The following is an 11,538-nucleotide window of genomic DNA, read 5'->3' as shown; positions in this document are numbered from 1 at the left end:
GTGGGAATGAATAATTCCTAGGCTAAGGATACTAGACCGGGACGCTGCATGGCGTGAGATGGCGATATAGGGGGGCAAACGAGGGTATAGCTGGAGACTGGTGATTTCCTCCCACAGAGTAGTAAGCTCCAGAGGAATGAAGAATAGACGGATACTCCGGCTGGTCACTTGAAGAAAGGGGGTCTCATACGGATCCGGTCCTTGTAATCCAAGTGCTCGGTAGCAGGGTAATAGCTGTAATCCAATGCCCGATAGCAATGATGATAGCCAGCCAGCTTCGTCCTCGAAGCTAGCCCGATGCAGATCTTCAGGGTAGTTAAATCCAAACGACAATGGTATTAACAATGCTCTTCTCCACGGTACTACGTTTCCACAAGTCACTATAATCCACCAAACAATGGTTCTACAATATCAAAGTAGTATCTAAGGAGCTACTAGTTATCCGTAATGATACGCCGCGGTAGGTTCCAATGCTCACATGTCCAATAGTTCTGCTGCTAGATTCACCTCGTGTTCTGATACTAATTACGTTAAGTCCACACACACTTGCTAAGGTTCACACTAGTTACTAAACGAACGAACTGCTTGTTAATGCTGCACACCGAACGAACTACTGTAATGACAAACTCTTTACTTCACGTTAGGTTAGGTCGAACTGCGTTAACGTGAGATTCACACTAAAAGACGAACTGCTGCTGTTTGCGCCTTCCACAATATATACTTAGAGTGCTTTCTAGGGCGCAACCGAATCTCTTGTCCGGAATCAATGCGCTGGCCAAGGGCATGTCTCAACTTGTCCAGACTCGTCTTTGAACTTGTCTGAGGGGCGCGATTCTTGGCGCCGCCAGTGTCAAGGGCGTTATCCAATGAGGAAAGCGAATAATGCTATGATTCAAACGGAGGCTTAAAGGGATATAGCTTATATATATAAATAATATAAGTTATATAAAATAATAAAACGTAGATTCTCAGTGTTAATCTGGCCCTTCACAACAATAATAATAATAACAACAAGGGGGTGAGGGGGGGTTGCAGAGTGTTACAAAGGTTCAGTACACAAACATATTCCAGATAGTGATCTAATAAAGTTCCAGGGACCTTGAAGGCCATCGGGCTTATCACTCTCTTGAAGAGATAGAGCAGCCTGTTCCATTGATATCAAGTCCATGAAGTCCTTGTGCCAGTTCTCCAAACTGAAGCAGTTCGGTTTGCGTTCTTTCCAGTTCATTAAAATAATCCGTTTGCATGCTAGAAAAGCCAGTGCTACAATATTATTTACAATCTTTGCTTGAGCAGTGTCCATTTTTACACCCAATATACCAGTTATAGGGCAAGGATTAATGTCAATTTGGAGAGTAACTGACAGGTCCTCAGCAATGTCCAACCAAAATGTCCTAACAAGCGGGCAGTGCCACAGCAAGTGCATGAGCGTACCCTCTACTCCACACCCATGTTAGCACAATTTGGGTAGGGTGTGATTCATTTTATTCAGTGTACAGGGTGTTATATAGGCCCTGTGTAGTATCTGTAATTGTATAATTTTATATCTAACACATTTTGATATTTTAGTACTATTCCTAAGTGCTGCTTCCCATTGTGTTTCAGATATGGGTATACCCATGTCTCGCTCCCATTGGACTTTAGTTTGGGTATTGGTATCAGTGGTGGTTGAACATGATAGTTTATACATTGCAGAGACAATCACTCCATTCTGATTGACAAGCTAAAAGCAATTGGTTTTGATAGTCTATCAGTGAGTGAGCTGGATGCAATCCTACCTGGAGGGGAGAGAACAGATGGTGGAGGTAAACGGTACCCTAACCCCCCCCCCCCTCCCAGTGAGCTGTGGTGTTCTACAAGGAAGCATACTAGGACTGCTACTGTTCCTAATTTATGCAAATGACATGTCGTCAGCTTGTGACTGCAACTTGTTCCTGTTCGTGGACGACTCAGCCCTGCGGGTCTCTGACAAGAACAAGTTACAGGTTGAAAAAACCCTCAGCTCGGAACTAGGCAAAATCTGCACCTGGCTCGCTGACAACAAACTATCATTACACCTGGGTAAAACAGAGTCCATTCTCTTCGGTTCAAATAACAAACTCAACAAGGCCGACGGCTTCTCAGTTACAGTGGGTGACAATATTGTCACAAGGAAAGATGAAATTACATACCTAGGTTCCATCCTAGAGGCAAATCTTTCCTGTGACAAAATGGCATCCAATGTAATAAAAAAAAAGTCAACCAACAAACTAGATTCTTGTACCGGATCTCCTCTCTGGTAAACAAGAATACCCTGAAGACTCTGGCAGGAACACTCATTCAAGAGTACTACGACTATGCTTGCACCTCATGGTACCAAAGCACCTCAAAGGCGCTAAAATTACAAACACCACAAAACAAACTGGTCAGACTACTGCTTGACCTTACTCCTAGAACCCACCTGACACCTGCCCACTTTGACAACCTAGGATGGCTTAGAGTAGAAATCATGTTAAACCCAGATTTGGCTCAAACAAGGGACTAAACACATTTCACAATTATGCCACATCAATGTGGAACACCCTACCCACAGCTGTAAAGGAATGTGAATCACTGCCCACTTTTAAAACCACTCAAGGAGCACCTACAGGAGACTGCAATGCGAAACTGGCCCCTGTAAATGTCCTAACCCAACCCCCTCCAATGTACAGTAAATGTCCTAACCCAGTAATACACGAGACCCTCTTCTAGGGACCAAGTAAGGTTTCGTCGATAATCCAATGCACAGTTACCCCCCCCCCCCCACCCAACCACATCCAATGTACAGTCCCCCCCCACCTCCTCCGATGTCCAGTTTCTTCATCAAATGTATATATATATATATTATTTTAACTCTTTGTATCACAAACAGTACTGTATTTGTAAATCTGGTATGTCATAAATGTATAGATGTAGCAGTACTGTCTATCTGTATGTCATGTTTTTTTTTTATCCACTTTTTCTCCTGTTTTTCTGTGGTTTTTTTCCATCCCAATTTAGTCATGCCAATTCCCCCCTCCACTTCCTGGTCGTTGCTCGCATGTGCCCCCCCACTGGTCGGTCTAGGGAGGGTTGATAGATACTATCACATGTACCCTCCGATACATGTGGAGTCAGCCAGCCACTTCTTTTCACCTGCCAGCGTGGACTCCCATTGGCGAGGTGTAACGTGTGGGAGGCTCACACTACCCTCACCATCTCCCTTCCTCGCTGTGCAGGCGCCCTGACCGACCTGTAGGAGTCGCTGTTTACAACGACCAGATTACCTCCCTCCCGCTGACTCTGCCTATTGAGCCAGTATAACGGCCGGCCAAGCCGGAGGCAACGCTGACAGCCGGATTCGATACCAGTGTCTCTCGCGTTGGTGACGAGCGCTTAGTCCGCTGCGCCACCCAGCCGCCCTGTATGTACTTCCTTACATTTCTTACTGTGTGGAAGTATGGGGGTCGACATTTAAAAATACAGTAAATCCAATAGTCGTACTGCAAAAGCGGGCCATTCGGAACCTTTTCAAGGCTGGTTACTATGAACACACAAATCCATTGTTTATAAAGTCTCATATTGAAATGTAATGATTTGGTTTACTATAAAACTATGCAAATAATGTACAGAGCTAAAGCAAAGTTACTCCCAGGTGGGGTGCAAAGGTTTTTTTCAACACATGAAAGAAAATATGATTTGAGAGATATTTGTAAATTTACTGTTCAAAAAGCTAAGAAAGATATTAAAAGGAGGTGTATTTCTATTATTGGGGTTAACTTGTGGAACAATGCGGATATACAGTTAAGAATGAGTAATTCGATTTGTTTTTAAGAAAAAGGTTTGTAAAGCTATTTTTGAAAACTACAAGGGTGAATAACAGTTTTGTTTTTTTTCCTTTTAGAATACTGTTTGAATCTACATTTTAGTATTTTTTTTGTAAAGCTAAATTTTGAAAAACTACAAGGGTGAATAATACCGTTTTGCTTGCTTTTTTTCTTTTCTTTAGAATACTGTTTTGAGTCTAAATGTTTGTATTTTTTGGTAAGAATATAGGACAGGCACATATAAGCACTATGCTTCAGTCTGTACCTTTTCAGTCACTGTAAATAATCAAATATTGATAAATGATGATGTATATTGTACTGTGTGTGATGACTGAAAAAATAAACTACTACTACTACTATGTCATGTTATGATGAATTGAAAATGGGGGACCCTGATGTAAACAAGACGAAAGTCTCTCTGGTTTGCATCCCCTTAATAATTGTGTGTATTAAGCTGTACTGTATTGTACCCATTCTGCAATCTGTTAGAATCAATTCAATCAATCAGATAAGACTGTGTTCCGGAATGTGTAATGGGGAGGGGCTATGTGTCTTGGGGGCAAACGAGGATATCAGAGCCTGTGGGCTAGATCCACAAAGAATGACACGGTGCTAATTGCACCCTTACCTACAATTCATTATTAATTGAAAATGGGGGACCCTGATGTAAACAAGACAAAAGTCTTTCTCTGGTCTGCATCCCCTTAACAATTGTGTGTATTGAGCCGTACTGTACCCATTCTGCAATCTGTTAATAAAATGTTCATTCAATCAATCACCGCGCAAGACTTGAGGTTTGTGACTTAGCAAACTGGCAAAACCATTAAATGTACCACATGGTACCTGCTAGACATTTATGACAATGACTAAATGCATACATTCACAATATAAAATGTAGTTCCACACATACATATACAAGTCAACAAGTTTAATATATATTAGGTACAATCATAAATATAACTTCAAAACCTTCATGATCTTTGGAAACTATTCAAATGGTATAAACAATGCCTTTACAAAACATTATCTTCAAAGTATTGTTTTTCTTACATATCCTTCTTTTAAGTTCACATAGCTAGTAAAACACATCACAAATGCCTTTGCTCCAATTATTTCACCTTTGCACACACTGTAATATGCCAAATGTTGTAGGCTGAAAAAACATGGTTTTGCACTGCTTTGACTGATCTGACTTGCAGTGGTCCAGGCTGATTAACTGACACTGCTCACAATTTTTCTAACAGTATAAAAAATTCACACCAGTCTATGTATAGGCATATTTGTGTCTACTGTATTATTATAAAAATATATATCAATTCAACGCATTAAACATCTTGCATGGTGTCCCCATTAAGTGACGTTTAATTTGGAATGCTTGGGAAAGCACACTGAGCATCTTTAAACAAACTTGTGTGCAACAAATAGCCTCTCACTAGAAGTGGAATGTACAGCATAGAAGTACTTTTTATTATTATTATTATTATAATCATAGCTTTGAAATATGTACACAAAACCTGGGCACATTAAGTACTTAGAATATGAGTTCAGGGCCCATAGACATCAAGAGTCCTGATTTAACATCAGTGGTCAGGCCACATACTCATAAACTACATGTTTAGTTATTGTGAAAATCTATGGTCATATGACCCGATAATGATCCTTGGCCTTCCTTTAAGACATTTTATAAATATAGGCTCTATAACATGGCCACTCAACAAATGGAGGCTATTCATCAAACGTCCTTAGTATTTAGCCCTAGCTTATGAATGAAAAGCTTACAGTTGTGCTTTAAGTTGTGCAAACTTTGCATTGGAATAAAGGTCTGTGTGTTTGCTTGGGCATTTCCTGTAACTTCTCTACAAAACGGATGTAAACATTTTAAAGTCTACTTTGCCATTCACTTATCTTAACCCAGAGAACACACACAACAGTCAAGTACCAGATCAATGGAGTAAGCCATTCTGATGTCTTAACAATCTGAGTCTAGTGGACTGACATCCTGATCTCTGAGCACCAGTACAGACTGGTCTTTGGTGTCATCCTTAAGCAGCGCTGCATCTTGAGCTGAGGATGAACACATCTGTGACAGTTCAGACTGAGCCGCAATCTCCTTTTGCACCAGAGCAGACTGGGCAGTTGACTCATCTACTTGTGCCTGAACTGTCTGCACCCACTGTTGTAACATGTCCTTGAGAGTTTTCACTCCTTGGTCCACTTTTTCCTGTCTACCTTTCAGCTCCTCCAGCTGGTGTTGTGTTGCACTGGCAAGCCGCTGCCGCTCAAGTCTTCCTTTGGGCACAGAGGGGGGACGGCGATGCAGCATATACCCCTCAAACTCTTCTGGGCTGAGGTTGAGTGAAGGTCCATGCAGCTTCTCAATGAAGGCCACAGCACAGGACTAAAATACACAAGGACAGAAGAATGAGCAACATTCAGAACATCCCTTAACCAGGAATCTATATGAGTGAAAGTGGTTGGGAAGTGTCATCTAATGATTCATTATAGTTCCAATTAACTTACCAAATTGGTGAAGTAGTAACCACTCTCTCCTGCCATCAGGCTGTGAGGTAGACCGAAACGAATGATGTACTGTATGTTTGAGTGGAGTCGAGGTGGGTTGGCTTTGAGTACCACATAAATCAACCCGGACAGGAAGTCGTCAGCGTTAGCTGGCTCACTGTTTGAGGTGGAAAGTGCTTCAAAGACATGCTGGCTGCATTTGGACACGCATACAAGCTTGTCCTGAGGTGCCCGTTTGGCGTCCATCTCTATTATGGCTGTCAAAACGAAGAGTGAAAGGCTAGTTAGTAAGACCACGGTGAAGATGTTAATTTCATTATTTTGTTGAGACATGCATCTTCCTTGTTTCAGTTAAAGGTTTGATTTAACAAGTCACCTGTAATAGCAGGCAGAAAGGGGTCACCAGTAATCACAGTGTTTTTATCAGGGAACGGTACACTCAGCATCTGGGGAGTGACCCAGTTGAAGGATCTGGCAATGGTAAATAAGGCAAACAAAGAAAGCTAACAACAACAGTTACCCAAAACTATAAAGTTACCATGAATAAATGTTTCAGAACGGGGACTTGGACGAGATAAAAAAAATGGCACAGATTAGTTTTCAGAGGAGATGGCATAGATGGCATAGATCAACACTTACCGTATCCTCCTCTGGAGAGCCAGGTCTTTCTGTTCATCATCACAGCTGTCATGGCAGAAAACCCATTTGTGCAGGCGGGTCATAATTAACTTCTCCACATGCTCCATCGTTTGAGAGACCTGGTCCTCAGAAAAACCTGAAAATTAAAAACACAAGAGCGTATTTGCTATGTATTTTTCATGTTCCACAGCATGAAGTCTCTGGATGAAACCATGCAATGTCCAACTGACCATATTCACACGGCGGCCAAGGTGACACCAGGGTGGAAAGGAACCCAACCTTGAGCATGACATAAGAGCAAAATGGCTGCCATGTGAATATGGTCAATGATCTGTCCATGCAGGTGCTTTCATACAGAATGTCCCTGATGCTCCCCAAAAGTTGTGCGCAATTTAAGTTTAGACACAGAATTTTGCCTACAAGATGACAAAAAAGGGTATACTCACTGTTAAAATACTCAGCAATATTCTGGTAGAAATCCTGCACAAGGTCAAACTGCTTCTGCACTGGTAAGTCCTGTAAAATAAATAAAATACTCTACAATAGAAACAACTCTAAAATATTCAAGAACAATTTTGAGAACTTTTTTTTGTATCCACTTTTTCTCCCATTTTCTATATTTTCTCCCATCCCAATTTCGTATCATCCAATTCAACCCTCCCCTGTCACGAACGCCGTTTCTTGCCTCCCACAAGCCGGCTGCAATGTGGACTAAGTCATACATAGCACAAGTCCCCTCCGGTACTTGAGGTAACAGCAGTCGCATCTTTTCACCTGCGCAGCTCGATCTCTCAGTGGCGAGGAGTAACGCGTGGGAGGCTCACGCTGCCCCCGACACTTCCTGATTCTACTGCGCAGGCGCACCAACCGACCTGTAGGAGTCGCTGTCCACAACGCCCGATCCCCACCCATCAGTTTCCCACCCCCTAATACGGCCAATGTGTATTAGTATGAACGACCAGCTAAACTGAAAGCAATGTGGAGCGCTGGGCTCGAACAGGCGAGCCCAGCGTCTCCGCATTCGTGGCGAGCGCCTTGCCCACTACGCCATGTAGCCGCCCCCAATTTTGAGAACTCTTAAAGAGGCAGAATCACCACCGTGATGATGGTGAGAGAGTAAAAACCAAAATGGACAGTTACATGGTACGCCTCCATGGTACTGAGGAAGGCTGTGCAGCGGGCCTGCAAGCGCTGTGAGGAAGGGGCCCGAAGCAGCTTCAGGAAACCGGTGAAGTCCCCAGGCTCGAGGCTTTGGTAGGCCTTTAGGGAATTGATATGGCTCTCAGAAGACTCTAAAAAATTATAAGAAGAAGCCATTACTCCAAAGATTTTGTACAGATTGTTAAAACTTGTGTAACAAACCATATATAACTCAACACTTGTGATGTCATCATAATCAGGCCACTAAAGTTGGGCTTAAAAAGATTTTGGGCACCGGTAAGGCAAGTTTATTTACACAACACATTTCATATAGAGGGTACAATTCCAAAAACTGCAACATTGTATAATTCACTTCACTCGCACTCTCACAATTCAAGCACAAAATACTGAGTTTATTTTAATCCAACATTGAAAACATTGCACCAAGCATGATTAATTTACAATCTCATTTCCCCTTCTGCCTTCTATAAAGCGATAAAGCTATAAGCGGTTTCAAATTAGTCAATCAATAAGGACAAATCAGGGATATTTTCGGGGACAGGATATGGTCGAGGACAGATGACTTAATTCAGGGACCGTCCCCGAAAATCAGGGACATCTCGTCACCGGCCTATATTCTTAATATCACACTCATGTTGGAGCATACATGCATTATAATGATTTGAGGCCTTGTTTCCAGGGTTTTTTAAGTATCTAAGTTTGAATCTCATCCAAATATTATCTTATCATTATCCTAGTGATTATTATGCGGATAAAAATATTATGATTTAAGACTGATAAACCAAGTAACCTTGCCACCTAAAAAAAATAATGATGAGCCATTCATTTGAACGGCTCTTGGAAAGGAACAAAGCCAAAAGATCTGGCTCCCTTCAAAGAGCTGTAAGTCCTATCACTAATTAAAAAGTTGATTTGTGTTCAACTTGATGCAACAGAGTTATAGACACATCGCTTGAGCCGAGAGAACCACCTGGATGTTTTGGAGGCGATGGGCCACGCCAGAAGAGTCTCCTCATCGTGTTAACCCGACGCCCCTTCTCCATATTCTTCTTCTCCTCAAATTTTGAGAAGGTAGGAGGAGTTCCATCATTGCTTGCACTACAGGGAGTGATAAGAACAAGTGGAATTAAAAGTAAGACTGAATGAATGAAAACTTTATTTAACAGAGAATGGGTACAATACAGTACGGCTTGCAATTTTAAAACATAGCAAAAATCTAAATGTAGTTCTTTTTTCATCTTTGGCCTTTTACCTAGTGTCTTGTCTCTGGGCTTCATTTTTGCGCCTGTTCTCCATCCAGCACTTGGAGCAGAAGCCTTGCCAAACAGGGTTAGCATAATACCCACATGTGTTCTTGCAGAGTAGCTCCGCCTGAGAAACTCGAATTCCTCTCTGCTGATCCGTCCACATTGTGGAGCTCTTCTACTACCACCACCTGTTGGACATAAATTATGATTGGAAATAATGAAATATGTATCACCGAGGAACTCTGGATATTGATTGATTGATTGATTGAAAACTTTATTAACAGATTGCAGAATGGGTACAATACAGTACAGCTCAATACACACAATTGTTAAGGGGATGCAGACCAGAGAAAGACTTTCGTCTTGTTTACATCAGGGTCCCCCATTTTCAATTCATCAGGACATATATGACATACAGATAGTCAGTACTGCTACATCTATACATTTATGACATACCAGATTTGCAAATACAGTACCGTTTGTGATACAGAAGGAGTCAAGAAAAGGGAGTATATACATTTGACGTAGAAACTGTACATTGGAGGAGGTTGGGTGGGGGGGGTTGGGTACATTGGGATATTGACAACCATACTGGGTAATTTACATTGGAGGTGGTTGGGGGGGGGGGGCACACTGTATAAACAAGCAAAACTGTACATTGAGGGGGGGGGGGGGAGGAGACACTGTACAAACAAACAAAATTGTACATTGGACTATTGACAAAACCATACTAGGTAAATGACTGTACATTGGAGGGGGTTGGGTTAGGATATTTACAGGGGCCAGTGTTGAATTGCAGTCTCCCGTAGGTATCCCTTGAGAGAGGTTTTGAAAGTGGGTAGTGATCCACATTCCTTTACAGCTTTGGGTAGGGCGTTCCACATTGATGTGGCATAATTGCGAAACGTGTTTAGTCCCTTATTTGAGCCGAATCTGGGTTTAACATGATTTGTGGAGCTCCCTCTGGTTGCTTGTTATGTCAACCAATGGCGCAATGCACACAACTCATTGGTCACGGTTGTCATTTCATTTGATGACAATCACCTATTATTTGATTACAATCAGTAATTTGCCTACCAAGATGCCTGCGATTGAATACTATGCATTTCTAAACGTTTCCCTTACTAGTCCTAAATAATGCTGGCCATGTGAACAAGGCTACTTGACAGTCTCTCCCATCAGGCTGATATCCTATTACAAAGCATAGCACGTGGCAAGGTATTGCTAATAGATTTCCAAATCAATAACATTACTTTAAAGCAAAATGGTAAATTGTCGTGCACTGTAGCTTGAGCGTTTGCTCGGGTGAGGTTCTGGCGTTGGGAGGTTAGCTAATAATAGCTAAGCTAACGTTAGTAGTTAGCCTAACTAACGTTACTTTGCTAGCTAACGTTACTTAGATTACTTGCATTTTACTTTTGTTTAATGTTAAAACTGCCATACGTATGCTACGTGTACGCAGCTTTTTATGAAGTTATTTAATACACTACAAAACAAGTTACCTAGTCAACAGCTGTCAGCGACCGCGACGCGTATGGTTTGGTGCGTCTGGTACCCTGCCGTGAAAGTTGCTCCCTTCTCCAACTTGGAGTCCAAGCCCTTCAATTATCCGTGCGAGTTACAAGCTGTATTCCGTTTCACGGAAATAGTGGCGAATGTGGAACTAGTAGCTAGAGAGTACTGTAAAAGTAGTAGACTAGTGGATTCGAGACTGACGACGAAGGACTCAACTTTATGACGAAATGAAACTCAGCCACCCAGCCACGATCAGCTGCTTTTTTTTACCCAGTCGGCGACACCGGAAAAGTTCACTCCCCCTTGAAATACTTTTGTATTGTTATTGTATTATTATTATTCCCCAAGAAACGGTGTATTGCCCTTAGGTTTTGGTTTTACCCAACTTTTTATACAAAAAGGTATACCTTAGTCTCATACTTTGTATCTTTGACTTTAGCTTGACAGTTTGACTTGCAATTCATTAGTTAAATAGCCAGCTAGCGTTACATATTTGAGCTATTCTGAATGTTGATATAATAGCTGAATAATAATCAATTCAATAATAAGTAGTAATTTCCCTGTTTTACCAGTTGAAAATGTTTTGCCTGCTATGACTCCTCCCCTCTTCCCAGCAAGGGTAACTAGGCAAC

General features: G+C 41.8%; 1 protein-coding gene across 1 annotated transcript; it reads right to left on the bottom strand.

The window, feature by feature from the left end:
• Window positions 1-4,737: 4,737 nt before the first annotated feature.
• LOC311227131 (rab5 GDP/GTP exchange factor-like) lies at window positions 4,738-11,139 on the bottom strand. Its single transcript, XM_084312673.1, has 9 exons — window positions 10,894-11,139; window positions 9,397-9,579; window positions 9,115-9,242; window positions 8,124-8,275; window positions 7,430-7,499; window positions 6,984-7,119; window positions 6,721-6,815; window positions 6,345-6,601; window positions 4,738-6,222 (listed from the first exon to the last, which is right to left on the bottom strand). Exons 2-9 carry the CDS (start codon window positions 9,552-9,554, stop codon window positions 5,794-5,796), a joined length of 1,425 nt encoding a protein of 474 aa, XP_084168799.1. The 5' UTR covers window positions 9,555-9,579; window positions 10,894-11,139; the 3' UTR covers window positions 4,738-5,793.
• Window positions 11,140-11,538: the final 399 nt, after the last annotated feature.

This window comes from Notolepis coatsorum, assembly GCF_963971535.1.
Source record: "Notolepis coatsorum genome assembly, chromosome: 1".
In the NCBI taxonomy this organism is placed as follows: Eukaryota; Metazoa; Chordata; class Actinopteri; order Aulopiformes; family Paralepididae; genus Notolepis; species Notolepis coatsorum.
The sequence above is the reverse complement of the archived record's forward strand: the minus strand, read 5'-3'. Positions and strand labels throughout refer to the sequence as shown.